At 33.6% G+C, this 22,750-nt stretch overlaps 3 protein-coding genes and 3 non-coding genes across 9 annotated transcripts; 5 read left to right on the forward strand and 1 right to left on the reverse strand.

The window, feature by feature from the left end:
- The first annotated feature begins 2,266 nt into the window (after positions 1–2,266).
- LOC145306701 (small nucleolar RNA U3) lies at positions 2,267–2,478 on the forward strand. The gene has a single exon (XR_013875150.1). It is a non-coding gene; the product is annotated as a small nucleolar RNA U3 (small nucleolar RNA).
- A 2,549-nt stretch (positions 2,479–5,027) lies between these two features.
- On the forward strand, positions 5,028–5,219 carry LOC145306700 (U2 spliceosomal RNA). The gene has a single exon (XR_013875149.1). It is a non-coding gene; the product is annotated as a U2 spliceosomal RNA (small nuclear RNA).
- A 971-nt stretch (positions 5,220–6,190) lies between these two features.
- Positions 6,191–6,304, forward strand: LOC145306697 (U5 spliceosomal RNA). Its single transcript, XR_013875146.1, has one exon. It is a non-coding gene; the product is annotated as a U5 spliceosomal RNA (small nuclear RNA).
- A 5,539-nt stretch (positions 6,305–11,843) lies between these two features.
- LOC145306472 (uncharacterized) lies at positions 11,844–18,466 on the forward strand. 4 transcript variants are annotated; one of them, XM_080148590.1, is made up of 7 exons: positions 11,844–12,695; positions 13,529–13,634; positions 14,546–14,640; positions 15,986–16,123; positions 16,410–16,514; positions 16,871–17,041; positions 17,648–18,466. In XM_080148590.1, exons 1-6 carry the CDS (start codon positions 12,634–12,636, stop codon positions 16,923–16,925), a joined length of 561 nt encoding a protein of 186 aa, XP_080004716.1. In that variant the 5' UTR covers positions 11,844–12,633; the 3' UTR covers positions 16,926–17,041; positions 17,648–18,466. The 4 variants fall into 4 exon arrangements, with proteins under 4 accessions (XP_080004716.1, XP_080004714.1, XP_080004715.1 ...); XM_080148588.1 differs by having other exon boundaries at positions 13,529–13,631; positions 14,543–14,640; XM_080148589.1 differs by having other exon boundaries at positions 13,529–13,631; positions 14,543–14,640; positions 17,934–18,466.
- Positions 18,467–18,653: 187 nt separating this feature from the next.
- LOC145306473 (uncharacterized) lies at positions 18,654–22,136 on the forward strand. Its single transcript, XM_080148592.1, has 5 exons — positions 18,654–18,904; positions 19,317–19,371; positions 19,931–20,017; positions 20,979–21,050; positions 21,429–22,136. The coding sequence occupies exons 1-5, from the start codon at positions 18,759–18,761 to the stop codon at positions 21,534–21,536; spliced, it is 468 nt and encodes a 155-aa protein (XP_080004718.1). The 5' UTR covers positions 18,654–18,758; the 3' UTR covers positions 21,537–22,136.
- LOC145306474 (histone H4) lies at positions 22,132–22,644 on the reverse strand. Its single transcript, XM_080148593.1, has one exon. It carries the CDS (start codon positions 22,527–22,529, stop codon positions 22,218–22,220), a length of 312 nt encoding a protein of 103 aa, XP_080004719.1. The 5' UTR covers positions 22,530–22,644; the 3' UTR covers positions 22,132–22,217.
- Positions 22,645–22,750: the final 106 nt, after the last annotated feature.

The raw sequence follows: 22,750 nt of genomic DNA on the forward strand, positions 1-22,750 counted from the left end.
ACGCAATATTTCTTTATAAACAGTCTGATAAAAGTGTAAACTAATTCTCCAAAGTGGGTTATTTATTGTTCAACACAATAAAAAAGGATATTATTATTTTATATAACCTATGAGATTCAACCCTTTGTAGACAGTGAGGTATTTTTTTGTCAATAATACGAATTTAAAATATGTCTTTATTACCTAATTACTACGTTATAAAAAAACGAATTGGCAATTTTATAGCATAAAATAAGATAAGTTAAATATCCCTACAAACATTATAAGAAACAAAAACGTTCAGATTTTCCCTGTTTTTTCCTTTTTCCCTCTCAAAATACCATAAAATCAAGGCATTATTTCTGGATATTTTTGTGAATAGGACATTTTTGGTTGATCAGTGTAGTGAAATGTGCTTAGTAAATGTTAAGATTTGATAATCAGATGAGAAATTTTTACGTTCACACTCCCTTTAAATAAACTTTAATTTTTATGGACTCAATTTCAATCAGATGATTACATAAAGTTTGTTATGTTAGTAAATTATTTTTATGTACTTTTTAAGCATTTTTTTTTCTTTATTTATGCATCCATGCCAGTGAACTAAATATTAATATTATTTTTGTACTGTTTTGTATTAAGGAAAAATTATTTTTATTATTATTCTTGAAAATTGTTATCATTTACTACAATGTACATAAAGTTATTTTATAATTATGTATCCTCATGTTATTTTTTTTCAGATAATAATTTAGATACTTTTTTTTTACTGTAGTTGAATTAATTTTTAAAATATGATGAAATGTCTCGGAATTCTGGAAGGATGGAATATAGAGTTACAGTATTGCTACGAATTACGAAACCGATTAATATCCGCTGGATTAAAACCGATTCTAAGTCTTACTAAAAATCATTTATTTACATAGCATAGTGGTATATAAATATACTGGACTGTAAATTATGCTAGCTCCCAAACTTAACAAGACGAGTACTATTCAATCTATCAAGTCCTTAACTTTAGTAGGGATAATTTTGTTTATCATCACTATAGGGATGTATATCAATTTTATAGCTTATCCCTTAAGATCCCTGGGATGAAAGCCAGCATAAGATAAAGAGAGGTGGAAAAACTTGGGGGGGGGGGGAGGGGGTTATATTAATGTGTAAATCGACAGGGAAGAAGGGGACATTGGGCTGTTTATTATGCTAGTCCCCAAAGTTTTATACCCAGCTAACATTTTCATTGAAAATCATTTAATTTTCATCTTTTACTCTTACATCTATTCATTTAAAATCATCATGCCAGAACGTTTTATTATTCATTGGCTCAACAACTTTGTAAACTTTAATTCGAATTTTAAAATTTTTTATTTAGTTGAGTGTCCAAAAGTTTCAACCACTAATATCCATCTACATAAGGGACAATTTTGTGTATCCTCATTGGGAATGTACTTAAATTGAGAGGCTATTGTCTTATTATCCCCCTTAGATTCCTGAGACAAAGGAGAAGAGGAAAAACGTTTTTAGTTGGGGGGTATTAATGTATAAGTGGAAAGAAATGGCGCAATTTCTGTGTAGACTATATAATGAACACGTGGTGAGGGGGGGAAGGAAAGTTTGTTTAACAAGGGAAAGGGAAGGAAATGTGTCTGAATAGAAGGTGACGGCAACACATCCACAATTTCTTTTAGTATTATTGTAAAAATTAAAAATTAAAAAAAAAGATCATTAAAAATTAGTAGACATAAAGTAATAACATTAAAAATCATGTTATTGAATTATAATATTTCCTTTGGGTTACATTTTTTTTGATAAATTGAATAAAAAATAGAATTATTCTGAGTAAAATCATGCATATTTTCATAAAGATTTTAATTTTAAGGAAACTCAAAAATATACTTTATTATTTCTTAAAATTAAGTAAGTTTAAAAAATTGAAAAATACCACTTTAATGAAAAATGTTAAAAAAGCAATTTTGTCATAATATCAATTGTGTTTCCATTTACCCAACTTGAATGAGAATTTTAGTCCAGCCATTCTAGGCAGTAAAAATGAGCTGTTTATTTAGTTTAATAATTTGACACAAGGGAACAAATATTTTTTTGTATACCACACTATTTTACTTATAAATTCGTTTTATACATTATTTAAGGATTTACTTTTAGATGTTAGCTATTAAAATTTTTATTTCATTGTTCATAAACAGATTTTAGGCCTTTTTAATTACTGAAACACAACATAATTTATACTGGATCCTTTAGGTACTAAAAAATGGCAAAATTCAGCAAGATTATACTTCACAGAATCATTTCTGTAGTATATATCCATTGTTTCTTTTCGAAACTTTAAAATAGCTAAGCCATGATGATGAGTTGAATGTCATGTCCTGAGCGTGAGAAGGCGTTGATGGTTGACTTCATAAGTTCATCAACATATCGATGATCGCTTGGAAGTCACTCTGTGACCTCCTAGATGGACCATGACATCGGCTGAGTGGTAAAATTTATATCTCTGATGTATGCTCGTCATACGCTAAACACTTAGATTTAGTAGCTGCCTTATTATCACAAAGTAACACTTTAAGTGAAGTGATATAGAAAAAATAGTCTAAAACTATACCTTTTACTATAATAATTATAGCCATCTTAGGCAGGGATCTAAGACAATGGCCGATAAATTGATGTACATCTCAAATGATGACACACAAAATTACCCGTTTTATAGATTAAAATTAGTGGTTGAAACGTTTGAACACTCATCTTAATGGACCAACTAATAAAAATTTAATGAAAGTCCTCAAATTCATTAAGCCAACTCATACGAAAATGTTCCCTCTCTCTGCATCTGATGACCTATCAGAAGCTTCACTTTAAGGAAGCGGGATCCTTCGCTACAGACAATAAAACCTTACTACTTTATAAAATAGGATTAATATCATTAAGTTTGTTTAACAAAAGTAGACTTCCACATGAATTTTATCCTCCATGGTCTTATCCCTTAAGATCCCTGATCATACTATAGAACTGAAAACTATCATTATATTCGTATAGCCCAAATATCACCATTCCCACATTTTTTGACGGGGGGGGGGGGGGGATATGCATAATATTGTTTTGGGCCATATTTCAGCCATTTACGAGATCTTAGCGAAAATAAAAACCCAACTTTCTGATATAATGTATAGGATTGTCTTGTTAATTTATCTGGTAAATACTGTAAATAAAAATTGTTTGCTTTTATTTTTAAACTAGCGGACTTAAGAGCATTTGAGGGAAATTCAATGTTTTTTTAATCTAAATATTTATTCCATTATGAAATAAGTAACAACTAGTGGCTACGCTTCTAGGGGCCTCTAGGGGTTTTGAGGAGGGGGGAGTCGAATTAGGTAACCCAATTTCTTATTTTAGATTTAAAAAGTAAAAGTAAAAAAATTCTGGGTGGTAGAAAAGTTTTTTTTAAGGGTGGGTTATGCCCCCCCCCCTCATTTTGAATTTTAGTTAATAAATTAAATTTTTTTTGAGTTTTTTTTTCATTTTATTGGGAGGTTGGGGGTGTCCCACCCCCAAGAAAATAGTTATAAACCTTCCTGGGACCTATGGGAAGCTACCCTGTTAAGGAGAACCCGATAGGTTCAGCGATTAGCGAGATCCTTTGGTACAGACAAACAGATAGGCATCCTGTTACTTTATTAGAAGGACTAGTGGCAATTTAAATATTACATTAAATTTTTTCCCCCATTTTTTGGTGATTTCTCTTGGCAGGGTGGTGGTACTCTCCCCCCAAATAGTTATAAACCTCTGGGCCCTATGAGAAGCTACCCTGTTCAGGAGAATCAGAGGTTAGCGAGATCCTTCGGCACAGACAAACAGGCAGACATCCTGTTACTTTATTATAAGGATAATATACAAACATAGTTAAATAATAATATTAGATAAATAAAATTAGGACATAAATCAAACAATACAGAACGAATAAGAGAAATAATGTGTATATTAGACTTATTTTGATATGAACTGAATAAAATCATATATTATATTGTTATTCAAGCCAGCATTATGCAGGAGTTTATAGAAATAATGATTTTGAGTCCCCAGTAATTAAGGAATAGTTATTTCTCGCATCGTATTATAAACGGCTCTCCGCGGATATAGAATGTACAATTATGAGATTAAAACTAGTTTTTTTAGCCCCGAGTTGCCGAAGGCACCGGCTAAAAAAACTGGTTTTAATCTTATGATTGTACATTTTTATATTCGTAGAAAGCTGGATATAATTCGATGCTAGACATAGTTTTTTCGTATGGATGAGAACCGGATCCTATCCACCGGATTCGAATGAATACGAGAAAAATTTGTGTAAAATTAGATATAGTGAAACGTTTTGAAATGTAAGATAAAGTAGATTATACCTATTAATTCCCATTGCTTCCCCCACCCCTCACCTCAAACCCCGCTCATTTTGAAAGGACCGTGCTATAAGCCCCAGGGATCTAAAGGGATAAGACAATAGCTGATAAATTGTTGTACATCCCCAATGATAATACGCAAATTATCCCTTCTGTAGATTACAATTTGTGGGTGAAAAGTTTGGACACTCGTTTTAATGAAACAACCAAATAAAATTAAAGTTCCTAACAAGCCAACAAATAGAAAAACATTATTATTAAACTTTAGACACTAGTGTAATAAACAGCATAATGTCCCCTTCTTTCCTGGATAAGCCCAACCCGTCCGTATATTAGTTAGAAAATGAAGGTTTGTGATTGGCGGATTGTGTTTGTTCAGATACTTGTGATTGGCTGCTACAAAATAGAATTTTCTTTATATTTAGTTCTTATTTTAACTGTTAGATGTCCGTCTTAAAATCAAAATTTGACTTTTACATTAGGTATCATAATAACTTATTCATTTTTTCATACTGAAAGTATGGCTGTGCGTTTGGTAAGGGAGTAAAACAAAAAATTCTAACAAAAAGTAGAAATTTGACTGTGAAACTTTGTTAATTTGATAAACTGTCTAACTGCTGTTTAAAGTGTCTTATTTTTAGCATCGCTTCTCGGCCTTTTGGCTAAGATCAAAGTGTAGTATCTGTTCTTATCAGCTTAATATCTGATACGGGGACCATGTGTCCCCTTCGATATTAAACTCATTTTTGTCAGGGGATGAGGACTTGGAGCTTGCTCCAGCCTTGTCACGGGTTGGCCTGGTATTGCAGTACCGCCAGGAACGGCCCACTTCCCCACTTAAACTTTAGAATTTACATTCTAATGGACCATAATATCCAACCAGAGGCTAGGCCCATAGCTAACAAATAAGACAATAGGTTATAAAAGTCTGGGTTGGGTACCAGTGTAAATTACAGTCCAATGTCTCCTCCCTCCCTAGGTATTATAATGTGTGTAAAACTTTCTATAAATTAAGTAACAGGATGTTCGTTTGTCTGTCTTTATAACTTAAGGACTTGTTATACTCTGGAAAAATATGGTTCTTTACAGTAAAGTTTCTTAAAGGTCACGGGAAGCTTTGTAATTATCTTGATAGAAAACCTTGTCTTTTTGTAACTTAAATTGAAAATATTTAAAAATCCTTGAATTCATAGTTTGTTCCATGTTTTTACCCGGGAAATAAAGTATCTAAAACACACAAAAACTAAAATTGAAAAAGGCTCACCCCCTCTTACTCAAGTGCCCCTGAAAGGCCTTTAGGGGCGTAGCCGCTAAGAAACAATCCCGATATTAAATTCGTTTTTTTTTTGTGAATAGAAGCAGTATAATGCTTTAACAGCTACCCCCTCCCCCGCTCTCTATGAAGTCAGCTGCTTTCTCCAAGCAAATCCTCAGAACACAGAAGTAAGTAGTTTTCCGCTTTTATCTGTGTTCCGAAGATTTAGTCTGAGCACCTTCCCGCATTTTGTTTTATCTAAAGGTCACTGTGAAAGCAAGCTGTCAAAGTCTATGGAAACTAGCAGCTAGCTATAAATTCTCTGAATATTAGTTAAGATTTTTAAAGCTAGGTGGACAATATTTCAAGAAAATAGATAATAATAAGCAATTTTATAAATAATAGATTATTTACTTAAATTGAAATGGTTTTAATGATTTAAGATCGCATTTAATAACATTGATGCAAGTTAATAATGTTCATTATGAATGTAGGTAATCCGATTTTTAAAGAAGTCTTGAAATAATCCCCAAAATGTCCGTTTACAGTCAACTCAAGCTTTCCACACATACCGAATAAATCTTTCGCCTTTTACTAAAGATTTCCGTGTATGGGGGGCAATAATTGAGAATTCACATATTTCTCTGGCTGCTCTTTGAGCGGTTGCTAATCACTCAGACCATTCTTACAATCCCACTTGAAATGTACCCGCTGGTCTCAGATTAGTGCATTTGGGCACCTTTTTTTTCAAACGGTGGTGCATTTGGAAGTAAAACTCTCTTCCCTTTTTCCTTTCCCCTCCCCCACAAATTTACAAAAGGTGGTGCATTTCCATTTTCAAATCTGGGACCCCTGAATGTACCTCTTTTTAACCTGTGGCTATTTTTCAAAGGGTATTTGATGCTGGGGGAAGTCAAATTGTACATTTTATAAATGTTTGGGGTAATTTTTCCATTCCAGGGTTGATTTGTTTTAAAGGATCCCCCAATAAAATATAAACCTTCCGGGACCTATGACAAGCTTCCTAGTAAAAGAGAACGGTTCAGTGGTTAGCGAGATCCTTCGGAACACAGATAGATATCCTTTTACTTTAGTATAAGGATTTTCATACATGAACAAAATCATATTTAACTTCTTATATTACAGACAATTTTCCTCGAAGATTGAAATAAATTTATATAAAAATGATGAGGGGAGGGGTGGCTTTTATTCGCTTTAATGGAAAGCACCATATTAGAGTAAAACACTAGAGGGGGAATAAACTGTATTTCCCTATCTCAATGATCTTGTAACGACTCTCAGGCTAACAGGTAATACGGACACTTGCTCACTTATAGAGCTGCTACACTTGTAATTAGAGGGTAAAGACTATCTGTATAAAGCTAACAGGTAATACGGACAGTTTGACTTATAGAGTTGCTGCGCTTTTATTGGAGGGTACAGACTATCTGCTTAAGGCTAATAGGTAATACGGACACTTACTCACTTATAGAGTTGCTACACTTGTAATTGAATGTACAGACTATCTGCTTAAGGCTAACAGGTAATTCGGACACTTACTCACTTATAGAGCTGCCACACTTGTAATTGGAGGGTAAAGACTATCTGCTTAAAGCTAACAGGTAATACGGACACTTTGACTTATAGAGTTGCTGCGCTTTTAATTGGAGGGTACAGACTATCTACTTAAGGCTAACAGGTAATACGGACACTTACTCACTTATAGAGTTGCTGCTACATTTGTTATTGAAGGGTACAGACTATCTGCTTAAGGCTACCCAGCGAGACATTTCTCCATAGAGTCGCCTACGAGCTCGTGCAATATATGTACCGAGTCCTATGCTACCTCGAATCCCATTCGCCATGAATTAACACCTAATTTTTTGGCGAACAACGTTGGAAAATCGTCCTTTCAAACAAAAGGTAGCATGCGAGTTCGCCATCGATATCGTGGCAGAGTATGGGGCGAAGTCGCACAATAGTAGCATAAATTAAAATGCGTCAATTGAGATCTCGACGGCGACTCGAAACATTTCTTATACGAACTCTTAAATGCTCCAAACACAGTGGGAAGCTATAATCATAGAGAAAAGTGGAAGGCGCATGTAGGGAGAGAGAGAGAGAGAGAGAGGAGAGAGATTGATAGAAAGAATCTGAATGAGTCATTCTCTATCATGTCTCCATAAGGAAACCATGTCTCTCAATTTAATCATAATTAGACACATTGCTTAATTGACTAGACTTTCAACTTAGCAGATATTTTACCATTCTCGGCTTAATATCCTGAACATTAAGATATGTTTCTATATTTGTTGTTGTTTAAAAAAAGAATGCCTTTTAAAAATTACTTTTTTTCATCAAAGACTATCAACACTCTATAACATTATGTATTACCATTTTTTATTGTTTTCAGTTGGAAAACAGAAAGATTGATAGAGTCTTTAAAAAATTATTTGAGTCCCTAGTGGCAAATTTATAAACTATATTTTTCTCCCTATCAATTTTGATCATAGGTTGATTGTGTGTTTGATGTATGTGTGTGTTAACACCGTAAAATGCTACATTTGAGTGACATCGTGTTTTTTCTTCTGCTAGTATTTTCGAGGTCGCCAAAGTTAGCAGAAAAGCTAATAATTTATGAGGTAGCAAGCTACTAAAGTAGGAGCTCTAAAATACTAGCTAGCTACCATCTTAAGAGCTCACAAAAGTTCGTCAAAATGCTACTCTTAGAGATATCGAAAAAGGTAGCATGCTACCTTTTTTTAAAAAGGTCTCGCTGGGTAACAGGTAGTACGGACACTTACTCACTTATAGAGCTGCTACACTTCAGTTATTAAAGTTGTACAAATTACATTAGTTTAAATGAATTATTTTCAACCGTTGATAGACGCTTTACATATTTGTTCTTTTTAAATTTAAAAAGGTATTATATTTTAAATCACACTTTATGTAACTAAAAGATTACTTAATTAATCTTCTAAAAATGCATGTAACTCTCAAGTTATACAATCTAGAATTATTCCTCTAGTTTCAAATATAATATTGTAACATCAGAATCACAGCATGAGCTAGCTTTTAATATTGGCAAAGAAAATCTGCTCTAGAATTAGTTTTGGGTGTAGTTCCGAAAGTATCACCTAAGAAAAGTTTAAAGTATTAGCAGCAAATGATTTTTGGTTTCCTACTGTTGTTTTAACTAAAATTTAAAAATCTAGGTACTAAATCAAAATCTAAAATCTTCCAATAATTTTTCCAAAATCCTCCTACTCTGATTTTAAAATCAGTGTAGCCTATGAGCATCAATAATATAATTTAGTTGGTCTGTCGATCATGCTTTAAATGCCCTAGACATTTTTATGGATTTGTATTTACTTTGTTAGTTTGTCCATCTATGAGTTTTTGCTTTGCTACTCATGGATTTTGTTATCCATGTTTTGTTATGATCCAATGAATGTTAGTGGGGGGGGGGGGGGTAATCTGCCTGCTATTAAAATACAGAATACGCCTCAGTTTCAATGCAGTAAACATCAACTTAAATTAATTGCAACGTCAATTAATTGAAAATGGAAATTCAAATGAAAATTCAACCATTTTATTAATTGGATTAGAATGAAGTTTTTAATTCAGTTGACTTTACATAACATATTTATTACCTAAACTACTAAACGAGTCGGACATTTTCGGAAGAATGAACCTGTAAAAAATAATTATTTAATTTGCATTTTTGCGGATAAACACCAATCTGTAATATTAAAAGAAACAATTCACATATCATGAATAAGATTTTTATTATTATTTATTATATTTCAAGAATGTATGTTTACTATCTAAATTTAAGACAACTTTAAAGCCAGTCTTTATATACAACTAGCGGTCACGCCTTTAGCGGAACGTAAAATGTTTAAAATTATGTTGAGATGTTTACCTAAAATATTTTCTTAGCCGCTAGATGGGGTAAGTTATGTTTTTTTGCGATTTCTCTGGGTAGGGTGGTGGTTTCCTTTTCCTAAATAGTTATAAACCTTCCCAGTACTTATGATTAGCTACCCTGTAAAGGAGAACCATAATGGTTCAGCGGTTAGCGAGATCCTTCAGTACAAACAGATACACAGTTCTCCTGTCACTTTATTATAAGGATTTTAGACAGATGAATTATATGTATTGTAGAAAAAGCTCACTGAAAAAAAAATATTCTCAATAGAATGAATGCAGTTCCAGGAAAGGAATTTTTATCTGAAGTAAATTTCCTTGGTCTCAAATAGTTTAAATACTAGCCATTAAGAATAAGTGGTTGTTTTTGTTTTTAAGAATTGAGTGGGTGTACAGTTAGGGTGGGTCCATTTCCCCCTTTTTTTAGATTTTACTGTTATCATAAGTTGCGGAAGTCATATATATCAATGTATGATAAGCCCCATTCAAGTTTCAAAGGTGACTTGGCTCTTATGGCTGCCGGCGCGCGGGGGGTATAAAAAGTGCCCACCCCCTTATAAAACCCAAAATTTTAGTTCCTTTAAACACAGGCATGTTGCATACCAAACTGACTGCATTGAAATGCTCATTACAAATCTGAAAACCGTTTTGAAAAATAGTGCTCCTGGTTCGAATAAAATCTCATTAAGTACCTAAAAACAGCTGATTTAGTCAAAAATGTTCATTTTGGTAGGTTATTTGAAAATCATTTCAGACTGATTCAATATTTTTCAAAACGGTTTTTAGATCTGTAATCAGCATTTCAATGCGGTTATTTTGATATGCAACATGCCTGTGTTTGAAGAAATTTCAATTTTTGGTTTTATAAGGGTGCGGGCACATTTTACATCCCCCGCGCGCCCATTGTTTTTAAATTAAAAAACCTCTTTCAAGTTTCACAGGGTTTTATATTGGCCCAATAACCCTTGCCAATGTCTACTAATGTGAAATTCCAAAATCGACCCACTCTAGTGTACATTGTACAATGGACTATCTATTGTTCATTGTCTTATCTTTAAGATCCCTGAGTAAATAACTAGCCTACATGGCAAAACATTTGGTTTTAATATCAATTGACATTTTTCACATGCTTATATTGGTCTTATTTGACAAGGGGCCTAACCCCTGTCACAGAGGTATCTAAAGGGATAAGACAATGATCGCTAGATTAATGTCCATCCTCAATTACCCCTCATGTAGATTATAATAAGTGGTAAAAACGTTTGGACACTCAACTTACTGAACCAACCAATCAAAATTCAAAATTAAGTTGTTAAGTCAAGGAATAAGAATACGTTATTATAATACATTTGGGACCAGTGTAATCAGGGTTGTCGAATTGGGCACTTTTTTTGATATTGGGCGGCCCAATTGCCCAAAAGGGTTTTAGGCGGGTTTTGGGCGCCCAAAAGTTGTTTTGGGCACCCTTTTTGGGCAAATGTCGTAAAAAGCATATAATAAGGATATAATATAGCCTAAAACCATACCTAGACTTATTATTAGAAATGAAATAGCCTAAAACCATCTCAGGACCTATAAAGGCTCCACTGGAAAGGAGAACCATATCGGTTCAGCAGTTAGCGAAATCCTTCTCTAGATACAAAAAAGCTTACTAATTTATATAGTTAACTAGCTGCTACGGCCCTAGAGGCCTCTAGGGGCACTTGAGGAGGGGAGAGTCAAATTTGATAATCCAATTATTATACCTATAAGATTTGAAAAGAAAAAAGAAAAAAAAATTTGGGGGGGGGGAAATTTTTTTTTTTTTGGGGGGGGGGGGGTTTCCCCCATTTTTATCTATGATTTTTAAAAAATTTAAAAAAAAAGTTTTTGGGGGAGTGTAATTTTTTTCTAGGGGCGATTTCTCTTAGGAGAGTGGTGGTACCCTCCCCTAAAATAGTTATAAACCTTCCCAGAACCTATGAGAAGCTACCCTGTTAAGGAGAACCCGATCGGTTCAGCGGTTAGCGAGATCCTTCGGTACAAACACACAGACACACATCCTGTTACTTTAGTAAAAGGATATCACCCCAAAAATTAGGCCCGCCCCCCTCTTTTTTAACCCCCTCCCCTTTTTCTCTCGCCCTAAAAGGGGGGTGCCCAAAACTGCCCTAAAGGACCTTATATTGGGCGGCCCAAAAGCGCCCGCCCAAAACTGCCCGCCCAAAAGCGCCCGCCCAAAATGACAACCCTGAGTGTAATAAACAGTCCAATGTCCCCGGCCCCCCCCCCCCCCTCCTCGAATTTTACATCTTTTTTTCAAAGAAATATTCCTATCCAATGCATCTCTCATTGATTATTAAAGACTCATTAGATATCAAGTAATATCCTATTACTTCAGGATGGAGGGAATATGTATTCGGAAAGGGGAGGCTTTCTCACAAAGTACCTGGTTGAGTATAAATACCCGACCCTTTATATTTTTTTTAAATTGAAAATTAGAGGGGGGAGGTTTTGACCTTTTTGTTAGGTTATATATTGGGTACCGGGTAGCCCCTCAGGGTCAGGGCATCCCCTCTGTGGTCAGAAAAAACCCTACCCTTATTATTATTTTAATTCAAAATTAAGAGTGGGGTTATAAGGTTTTAAGTGGCATTTTGTGTGAAAGCACCAATTTTATCTTTGCAATTACAATACCTTGCTTTTCTGATATTTCTATAAAACAAAAACGTATTTCCTCCTTAAGGAAAATTCGGATCACGGAAAGAAAACGAAGTAGCGGGTTTCGTCGAATTTTCACAGTAGCTTTCCTCCTACTTCAAACTCCTGTGTTGGGCTCTAATCCTGCGGGGATAATTTCCTAACCTTACGGAGCAATCGTTAACATTTACCTAACCCAAATATCAAAAGCTACTGTGAAAATACGACGAAACCCGCCACTTTGTTTTCTTTCAATGATCCAAAATTCTCTTTATATATGTAGTAGAATGACATAACGGTACATCTAACAGAATATAGAATTGCGATAACTGTTTTACAAATTGTGATCTAATTCCATGATTTACATGCTTCTCTAGACTTAAAATGAACAATAATGATTGGGCACATGCACAGTGTGGAATTTGTAAAAAATTTCTTAAATCCAGGTAATGGGATAGTTTCATGAAGGGTTCTTGTACAAAAAAATATAATTAAGCTGTAATTTTTTATTTTTTCTCTAAAAAGGAATTTTCATGATAAGGACCAATTGATGTAAGCACCTTCTAGATCATAATATTTCACAATTTTTTGGCGAATGTACCTAATAGGTTTCTGTTAGATAAACGAATTTAAGCTCGACCTCTGCAACTGTTAAATGAAAGAAACATATCAAACGTTTTGTTGAATTCAAAATCGCGCCAAATAACAATCTATTTATATTTTCATCAATCTTTTTTTTACACAGGTCCGTTAAGAATTTTTTTTTCGTTCATATAACTAGAATCCTAATATATTCAAAAACAAAAAAAGGTTGACATCACTGCTAGAAGGGTCTAAAATAACCCTTACCCTACTTGGTGCTTAATCAATCTTTGTTTCAATGTTTTAGCATTAAGATTAAACTTTAAAACATTTGCTATCCTTGTTCTGTGAGAGTTTTAGTAATTTGGCACACTTTGTCTGTTTGTTTAAATATTGCTTTTGCTCTTTTGTAATACCATTATACAATACCTTTTTTCTCACTAAAATTCCGTTATAAAATGATACAAAGTTCATATGGTATTTGAAATTGGATGATCTTATCCTTATAATAAAGTAACAAGAGGTTTATCTGTCTGTCTGTGCCAAAGGATCTCGCCAACCGCTGAACCGATATGGTTCTTATTTACAGGGTAGCTTCTTATAGACCCTGGGAAGGTTTGTAACTATTTGAGGAGGGTACTACCAACCCCAAGTGAAAACAAATTAGGGGCTTAGCCGCTAGTTTTTATTTATTTAGGAAGAGAATAGTTACTGCTTGTAACAAGCACCTCAAACGAACACACAGCATTTTTTCTTTAGTTCTGATGCAATGCAAGAATTGTAATTATCAATACAATGACAGGGAAGTTTGAAAACTTTTACTCTTCGGGATGGAATATTTTGCAGGAAGGTAGGGGACATTGGGCTGTTTATTACCTACACTAGTCCCTAAAGTATTATTGTTAACTTTTTCTTATTCGGATTAACAACCTTGAGGGCTTAAATTGAATTTTGATTGGTTGGTTCATTTAAATAAGTGTTTAATCGCTTCAACCACTTGTTATCTAAAGAAGGGTTAATTTTGTGGATTATTATTGGGAATGAATATTTATAAAGAGGGAGGTCATTTTCTAGTAAATCCCGTAAAGGTGTGTGTTATAAGGCCTAAAAATAGTAGTAGAACGATAAGGTGCTCTATATATTTGTATTCCCTATTGAATAGAACAATAGGGAAATTTTTTTTTTTTTGATAACCGTACCTGGAATATCTTTAAAAAATACGAAATTTCTATCAAACGCTTTGTTTGGCTCAAACTGACAAAAATTTAAAAAAAATATAATTATAATAATAATGTTTTCTATAGGTACAAGGTAAAGGTTAAGAACAATCTATACCATTAAACAAAGGAAGAAGTCATTCTTTACAGGTTGATTTATTATAATTATATTTTTTTTTATTTGTGTCAGTTTGAGCCAAACAAAGCGTTTGATAGAAATTTCTTATTTTTTAAAGATATTCCAGGAAAGGTTATCAAAAAAAAAAAAAAAAATTTCTTCCCTATTGTTCTATTCAATAGGGAATACAAATATATAGAGCACCTTATCATTCTACTACTATTTTTAGGCCTTATAACACACACCTTTACGGGATTTACTAGAAAATGATCTCCCTTTTTATCGGTCATTGTCTAATAACCCAAAAGCGTGATGAATGTCAACTTTATTCAATATCCTATAAATAAACAACACTATGAATTTACAATCTTTGACTAGAACGGATCGTCAGACTGAGATGAATATAAGAAGTCATGCTTGCTATGATGAGAACCAAACCTTAATTTTCCATCCTGTGGATAGCCTCCCTTACAGGTAAACTTTAATATAAAAAAGTTATCTATAATACAAAGTAGAAGGATGCCTGTCCGACTGTCTGTCTGTCCCTTAAGATCTCGGTAACCACTGAACCGATCGGATTCTACTCTTCAGGGAATATACCTACTGGTCCTGTGGTGGTTTTAGGCTATTTTCTGGCTAGGGCCGAATCCGATAGTCTATAATAGAAAGTAGGTTGTTGTCCGCCCGTCCCTTAAGATCCTGGAAAACTACTGAACTGATTGGATTCTACTCTTCAGGGAATATACCTACTGGTCCTGTGGTGGTTTTAAGCTATTTTGTATGGAGATTGACCACCCCCAACCATCCACCCCCAAAAAAAATCCCCCTCAATTTTTTTAGGCAGTTAATTTTAATTGTGGTGGTTGCAGCACCAGAAGTACTTTATTGTTTTTTTTATTACCTCTTAGGGCAAAGCCCCTAGAGGTTAGGGGCGAAGCTGCTAGTATTATACAAAGTAGTTAGGTATTGTTTGGCTTAAGCTTGGGATCTCGTGAAATACTGGCTCGAATTGGTTGTACTTTTTACAAATGTCCACCCCTGGATGCTAGTTTAGGGGCGCAGTCGCTAGGTTAATATTAAAGCTTGCCTTTTTACATGGAGGGATATTGGACAATTTATTACATTATTCCCCAAAGTTTTAGAATATTATTTTTTCAACAACTTCTGGGACTTTTATTGAATATTGTTAGTTATGTTCATTAGGTTGAATGTTCAAACGTTTTAACCGCTAATTGTATCTACAGACATGGTAATTTCGTGTATCATATTGGGTGTGTATTAAGATATATAAGTTTTCCGGAATTTTAATGTTAGGGGGAGATTTGAAATCTGCATCAAATTTTAAGGATTTTTTATAAAATTAATTTTTTGTATAATTCTTTATCTAAAAGCGGAAATGCATTTTAAGTTAATTAATTTTGACCAATAGGATAGGTGGATTTTAAACTACCTGCGCTCTAATTGGTTGAATGATGTACGCCATCCAATCAGAGCGCAGATTTTTAAAATCCACCAATCACAGATGCCAAAATTAATTAACTTTAATTGCATTTCCGCTTTTAGATAAAGAATTATAGAAAAAACGAATTTTATAAAAAATCCTTAAAATTTAATGCAGATTTCAAATCTCCCCCTAACTTTAAAATTCCGAAAAACTTATATATCTTAGTGTGTATATAAATATATCGGCTTTTGTCTTATTCCTTTAAATCTCTAACTTTTATCAGATAAAAGGCCAACCTATAACCAAATATGTCTCTATTTGTTATGCTTTTGCTTTCCAACTTATGGTTGTTGTGATCCTTGTTTTTATTTTCAGATGTTGTTTGTGCTCAGAAGTATTCAATAAAAAAGACGAATATAATGAGCATGTCACCAAACATTATTTTCATATTTATCAAGTTACTTCAAGCACTGATGATTGTCTTACTTCAAGATCTGATGAGAGTCTTGTTGCAGGAAGGGATATCATATGACGAGAGGAAAAAAAATTCTTCTTTGGCTAGAGAGTTTTGTATCTAACAGAAAAAAATATTGCGCAGTTTTTAACAAATTAAACTTCACAAAACCTGTTTTCCCATAGTTTAGACTATATTATTTTGGAAATATCAAATTGTAAGATTATTGTTTTGACTAAATAACTTGAAAGCTTCCAAAAGGCTAGCAGCAGTCTTTAAATGCATATCATTAGAACCGGAATTTAAAGGCCGCACGCATGCTATTAATATTATCCCTATCGCCTTAGTAAATGAAAATATGGTTGAAGAAACTGAATTTGTTTCTGTTGATTCTGATTCTGTGGCTGATATAGAAAATAACTCCATTGTCATCAGCAGTCATGGAGACGGAGGAATGGAGAAGTCAATAATTAAAAGTTTAAATCTTGCTTCAATAATAGTAACAGAATGTGTGTGTGTCTGTAGCAAAATATCTTACTAATCGATCAAGCTCTCTCTTTCCAAGAATAATAAGTCCCAGAATTGTTTTTATCTCTTTTCGGGGTGGTAAGTGCCTAAATTTCTAGGGGAGTAACCTTTCCTAGAAAATAAATTTCCCACTGCGCTCCCATCCCTAAATAAAAGTGCAAGACCGAAAATAAACCTAGCTTTTAATAATTCTATTTCGATGTGAAATGATGAGAGAAAAATTGTCATTTGATGTTGCGAAATTCTCGCACTTTTTATTGCTTCTCATAAACCTATTTAGTTGAGATCATCGAGGTTGTTCCTGACTTTTATTTGGAGGATCCTCTTTCTTAATATAGTATAGTTTGTTTGTTTAAATTATACAGGGATAGGATAATTCACAATGAATTAATCTTGTACCGATTTTTTTTGTAATACTCTGCCTTGAACATTTTAAAAATTATTTGGAGGTTGTTACCTAGTGATACCATTAAGGGGGGGGGGGGGTTTTAATGCAACCATCTCGTAATCAATGATTAAATGGCACTTAGAATTCGAATTTCGATCAGAAATTTTGCATGAATAATCCTTGGTAGGTCTATTTTCCCTAAATCGAACAAAAAGTTGGAAAAGTAACGGCTAACGGCTGGCGGTTCAGCTGTTTTGCCATTTTATTACTATCTTAAGAGCAAAAAAGTCACGAAACCTATTTTCACATAATACTTTTTCTCACTCAAAAACCTTATCAAACGGTTTTAGCCGGTGGCTGTTGGTACTAGAAATTTAAAAATTGGTTATTGCTATCATTTAACATGAATTAAACCAAAAATATGTTTTAAAAAGTTGATTCCTACGTAATTAATGATGAATTTGCCCTGAAAATAGGCAAAAAACGCTTAAACGGCTGAGCCGCCAGCCGTTACTTTTCCAACTTTTTGTTCGATTTAGGGAAAATAGACCTACCAAGGATTATTCATGCAAAATTTTAGATCGAAATTCGAATTCTAAGTGCCATTTAATCACTGATTACGAGATGGTTGCATTAACCCCCCCCCCCCCCCCCCCTTATCTGCTAGTCAATAGAAATCCCTTAATTTTTGAGTTTGTTTTGTTGAAATATGTATTTTTAAGCAATTGAGAAGATAGTCTTAGATTTAGTTTCGTTAAAATTTGAGTGTGTACTGTGTAACTATAAATTTAGGGTCTGTATGTAAGTAGTGCATAGCTCTGAAGACTGAATGTTAATTCTTACATGTTAGAATCGTCCTATTGATTTTTATTTTTTTCTGATGATTCTCACAAAAATACCTAAGTAGGTACAATGATATGTTTAAAGTGTAGCATCTTAACAATTATCACTAGAAAGTATATCCTTCTATTTTTAACATGATAAATGTTTGCTTGCTCGATTGTATGATTTAACGTGCTTCCGTCAAATGAATGTTGTCATCCTTGTTTTTTGCAACATTTAATTGTAGATAGATAAAAATTGTATGTTTGTATTTTATTTGTAAAACATGAATACTAAGTATTTTTAAAGTTTCAATATCTTTACCTACAGAAGATTTTATTCCTATTTTTATTGTCATAAATACCTATTTAAGAAAATGACTCAAAAATTGATTTTCTCTTATTTATTAGTCAAACGCTTTGTCAAATTCTAAAGTACACTTTTTACCAATATTTTGTATATTCTTGTAACAAAATTGATGTTCTGATTTTTTTTATTTGCCTTAAGAATAGTTTATTGTTAAATATTCGATTACCAGGAACTACAAAAATTTCAGTACTCTAATAATATATAATTCTTTACTTTTCCTTTATGAAAAGTATTACCCATAACTCTGTTACGAAAACAATTTTTAATTCACATAAGTGTAGAATGGTCATAGATGGCAAGAAATTTCCCAGAGGTGTATATTCATTTTTTCCCCTGCTGCAAAAAAATGCATTTCCCCCTGATTATAATTAAGTTTCCCATCAATTTAACGGGTTCTTGTGTCTGTAGATGAGAGGACAAGTAAATTTTGCTGAGTTTTAAATATATCTCCATATCTTAATGGTTTTTTTAGTCTAAATTTCAAAAAAAATTCTGGTAAAGAGAATAATACCCCCCTCCGTTAGCCGGAGATACCATGTAGAATATACACCACTGGAATTTCCCCAATTCTTCCTTTTAAGATCAAAATGGATGAAATTTCTAAATTGAAAATAAAAATGAGGGAGATGACCAAGAACGAAGAAAATTTGCTAGAAGTGATAAAAATGAAAAATAACCGAATTGAATTACTTGATGCAACAATTGAAAAGCTACTGCAAGAAAAATATGAAAGGTGAACATACCATTCTGTTTACATAACGATTTTAAAACAATTAAGATTGATAGAATAATTGAAATATTAATTCCAGCGTAATCAATTTTACAAAAATACGATGAAAACTATTCATAATTGGGGTTGTATATCAAATATTGGGTCCTTGGACAAACACAGGAGTCTCAAACGCAAAAGTAAACAAGCACAGGAGTGGACACTCAACCTAGCCTAGCTTAATTTAGACCATCTTTTAGGTTTTTTTAATGCCTAACCCCTGCAGGGGGCTTATTTATACATTGCTATCTTAACCTAACCTAATCTGTATAGAAATACCTAATTAAATTAATATTTTAACACTCCTGCGTTTGTCCTGGAACCAAATTTTGTCCTCTTTTAAAATCCCTGCAATGTCATATTTGTATTTGTTTAGACTTTTGAATCAAGGGAAAGAACTGGACAAAATGATTCAGAAAAACAACATACAGGCATAGAAATAATTTTGAATAATCAATTTGCATTCGTCCAAGTACTAATGAATAATTTGTTATAAACTAAACAAATTCAAGAGCTAAAGGGTGTCTAAAAAATGTAGCCTTTTTAAAATTCAAATTGGAAAAATGCTAAGTTTATCGTTAGTTCTTTTCAGAAATGTAAATAACATCTTTGTGCTGTTTGTAGTTTATTTACTACGATGTAAGGTGTGGGGAAGGTTGGGAAATGTAAAGTCTTCAATATATCTGGTAAAAGCAATGCAAGCTTCCTTTTCATAACAAAAGTATAAATAGATTATTTTTGAAAACCTACACTTTTTAACTTAGCCTCATGTTAATATTGGTGTGTTTTTGTGTGCCTTGATTTGGTATGGTTTTCCTGTACAATGAAGCTTCTCATAGGTTCCGGGAAGGTTTTTCATTTGTTGGAGGGTTTCTACTCCTTCTTAGGGAAATTTCAACTTTTCTTCCTTCTCCCCTTTACCTTTTTAATACCCCTAACGTTTAGGAATGGTTCCGCTAAGATTTTATTTATTTTCTATGAACAATAAAGGTGAAGAGTTTTAGACTGGAAGAGCCATTCATCCTGGACAGAGGGGCTGTCGAAGAACAGGAAAAGTCGTTCTCTGATACTGATGAGGTTAGTCATCTTGTAAGAATTACTCACAAAAACAATCTTAGCGTTATTTAGGTAATCAATGTGTCATTGGCTAAAAACTTTGGATACTTTTACTGAAGCTTGTCCAAACTTTTTTATTAATAACCTAAATACGAAAAAGGGAAATTATGATCATCATCATTTATCATCCATTGTCTTATACTTCAACATCCCTAATTTTTTCTATCAAATATTTATTCCTGTTTTAGAAACTTTACTGCACCTGGACTACGAAGGTAATAGGATATCTGTCTGTTTTAGTTTCTTTTTATAACCAAAAGGGGGGAGGCGGATGTGCCACTTTTTAAAACCAAAAGTAAGACGTGCATGATCTTAGCCCATAAAAGAGTTACAGCTCTAAAATTCTTACAGCAGTCGCATTTGTGGAGAACAATATGGAACTGCGAAGAAGCGGCGGCTAAACAGCCGCTCCCGCCGAAATTTTTTGCCTTTTTTCGCCAAATTAGACAGTTCTAGATTATCTGAGATAAACTTTTTTCTCATAAAAAACTCCCTTACATTTTCACGTGACATTTTCAAAAATGTCAATATAAAAAAGCAATTGTAAAATATTACAAGTGTCAAGTAAAATATAAGGGAAATTTTTTATGAAAAAAAAGTTTATCTCAGATGTTTGAAAATTGTCAATTATGTCGAGAATAAGCAAAAAAATTTCGGCGGGAGCGGAGGTTCCGTCGCCGTTTTCTCACAGTTCCATACTGTTCTCCACAAAAGCTGTAACTCTTTTATGGGCTAAGATCATGCGCGTTTTACTTTTGGTTTCAAAAAGTGGCATATCCACATTGTGAAAAATTGAGAAAGAAACTGATATAACTGCATATGATGGGAATGATGTTTTATAAGTTTTAGTTTTGATTGTGGATTTATATATCCATTATCCACCCTTTCTTTGGACGAAGCCACTATATCCGTTGTTATATAGGATTTGATTGCTGAGTCAGAAGAATCGAATAATGACCAATCAGAAGATGAGATTGATTTTGAATCTGACCAATCAGGAAAGGGAATAGATAAGCTGATGTTGAGAGCAGAAGTAAGGGGAATTCCATGGCCCATAGAGAAATGAAAATCTGTGTTACCTGGTATTTCAAAACAACTTTTTTAGTTAGATTCCTGACTTTTCCTTTTATTATAATCAACGGCATTTGTATGGTTAAGACTCTTATTATCAATATCAAGGTTAAGACTCACATAGTACCTAATTAAAAAAAAACTTTTAATATTGACAACAAATAAGCGCTGTACTTTTTATGCAATTCTTAAAACCGCTGCACTGCTTAATAATGTTGTATCAAATAGTGTCTTGTGTATAGGGATGAGTTACAAATCACCCACGGCACTTCAGTCAGCCTAATCTTTCCCTTGCATGCACTCAGAAACTGAGAATGAAATGGTTGATTACTCTGATGCACCCACCGAGCTATCTGAGGGAGAGATCCATGAGATGTTGTATGGTGATAATTCTCAAGACGAAAATTAAGTCGAGGCTGACCCATTTTTTCTTCTTGTTTTCTCAAGTGCCCATGTAGCGTGACGCAGCCTCTATGTATGTAAATTGTAAATACTAAAGTGATCGGAAAATGTGATATGTCTCAGTGATAACGCTTAAGCTAATCAATCGTGTATATTTTTTCTGGTGCTTCCACAGTCACACAATGTACAATGTACCACCCACACTCTTGGTTTTCATATATATTCACTTCAAGAATAGTTTTTTCCTATACCTAACTGCTAACCTGAAGTTAGTTATTAAATTACCAAATATAGAACTACCCTTTAAGTTTAACTACAGTTTTATTCAACAGGGTATTTTGTGTGGAAGGATCCCTTATTCTAATTTATTAAACTTTGTAATTAATACCTAATGGTAGAGTATTTTTCCCCAAAATTTATATCACTTCAAATCCTTTCAAACTTTAACTTCAGAAAGTTTTGTTTGAAAATATACCTATTAAAGCATTCTTGTTATCATTTAACCTATGTATAATGTGATTTTACACAAAATCATGTTCCTATATTTTTGTACATATTATGAACAAATATGTTATTCAATTTATATAACATGTTATTTTTTTTCAGATATCCAAATAAGAATAATTCTCAATATGTAAAATTTGTTGGCCCTGTAAAGGGCCGTTTGTAGATTTCATTATGTAGCCAGTTAACCTCCGAATCCATATAGAGTGCGGCCTTGCCTCTTCAGAGCATAGACAACATCCATAGCAGTGACAGTCTTCCTCTTGGCGTGTTCAGTGTAGGTGACAGCATCTCTGATCACATTCTCAAGAAAAACCTTAAGAACACCACGGGTCTCCTCGTAGATGAGTCCTGAGATACGCTTGACACCACCACGACGAGCTAACCGCCTGATAGCTGGCTTGGTGATACCCTGGATATTATCTCTCAACACCTTCCTGTGCCTTTTGGCGCCTCCTTTGCCGAGTCCCTTGCCTCCTTTGCCTCGTCCAGTCATGATGGTATGGTTGTAGTTCAAAATTAAACTGATCTCTTAATCTTAAAGACACCATATTTATAGTGGATTGATATAAACTCCACCTTCCATTGCCAGTACCTCAAAGGCAGGTTTAATTACATCGAGTAAGGGAAGAAATTTAGGGGGGGGGGGAGTATAAAAGTTTTCAAAGGTGGATATGAGCTTGTCAAAAAGGGGTAATGTATTACTTAGGGATTAAG

Source organism: Acartia tonsa, chromosome 14, assembly GCF_053477335.1.
Source record: "Acartia tonsa isolate MP-2025a chromosome 14, ASM5347733v1, whole genome shotgun sequence".
Lineage (NCBI taxonomy): Eukaryota > Metazoa > Arthropoda > Copepoda > Calanoida > Acartiidae > Acartia > Acartia tonsa.

Bases quoted from the DNA above. Each gene is read 5' to 3' on its own strand.
- LOC145306472 (XM_080148590.1), top strand. From the start codon at position 12,634: ATGAACAATAATGATTGGGCACATGCACAGTGTGGAATTTGTAAAAAA. The intron at 13,635-14,545 runs GAAGTTTGAAAA...TCTTTGACTAGA, and splicing joins ATTATCAATACAATGACAGG to ACGGATCGTCAGACTGAGAT. The intron at 16,124-16,409 runs AGGAAGGGATAT...CCCTATCGCCTT, and splicing joins TCTGATGAGAGTCTTGTTGC to AGTAAATGAAAATATGGTTG.
- LOC145306473 (XM_080148592.1), top strand. From the start codon at position 18,759: ATGGATGAAATTTCTAAATTGAAAATAAAAATGAGGGAGATGACCAAG. The intron at 19,372-19,930 runs GCATAGAAATAA...TGAACAATAAAG, and splicing joins TTCAGAAAAACAACATACAG to GTGAAGAGTTTTAGACTGGA. The intron at 21,051-21,428 runs TCAGGAAAGGGA...CCTTGCATGCAC, and splicing joins TTGATTTTGAATCTGACCAA to TCAGAAACTGAGAATGAAAT.
- LOC145306474 (XM_080148593.1), bottom strand. From the start codon at position 22,529: ATGACTGGACGAGGCAAAGGAGGCAAGGGACTCGGCAAAGGAGGCGCC.